At 67.1% G+C, this 277-nt stretch overlaps 1 protein-coding gene across 1 annotated transcript in view; it reads right to left on the minus strand.

The window, feature by feature from the left end:
• The window catches only part of TLCD2 (TLC domain containing 2), a 3,967-nt gene extending 3,838 nt beyond the window's left edge, over nt 1-129 (minus strand). Inside the window, exon 1 of the mRNA XM_035900549.1 lies at nt 98-129. Coding sequence (XP_035756442.1) covers nt 98-129 — 32 coding nt within the window. The remainder of the gene's footprint in view (nt 1-97) is intronic.
• Between the last annotated feature and the right edge of the window lie 148 nt (nt 130-277).

A 277-nucleotide genomic window follows, 5' to 3' on the forward strand; every position in this document is an offset into this window, starting at 1 on the left:
TCCTCGGAGCCCTCCCGTTCCCCTGGTCCCCCCAGGACTACCCCGTCCTCCTGTTTCCCCTGGAGTCTCCCTGTCCTCTTCTGCCCCAGTGTCTCACTGTCCCTCCGTGCCCCTTGAGCCCTCCTCCATCTCCCAGTGCCCCCCCAGTTTCCAGGTCCACAACCTCCCCAATGCTCCTCAGGGTCCTCCAACACCTCCATTCCCCCCCCCCTCTGGTGGGGCTCAATCTCCCTCGGTGCCCCCCTCGCTGCAGGTTCCCGTCGGGGCCCCATTCCCC

This window comes from Egretta garzetta, unplaced genomic scaffold (assembly GCF_000687185.1).
Source record: "Egretta garzetta isolate BGI_Z169 unplaced genomic scaffold, ASM68718v1 scaffold108, whole genome shotgun sequence".
NCBI classification, from domain to species: domain Eukaryota; kingdom Metazoa; phylum Chordata; class Aves; order Pelecaniformes; family Ardeidae; genus Egretta; species Egretta garzetta.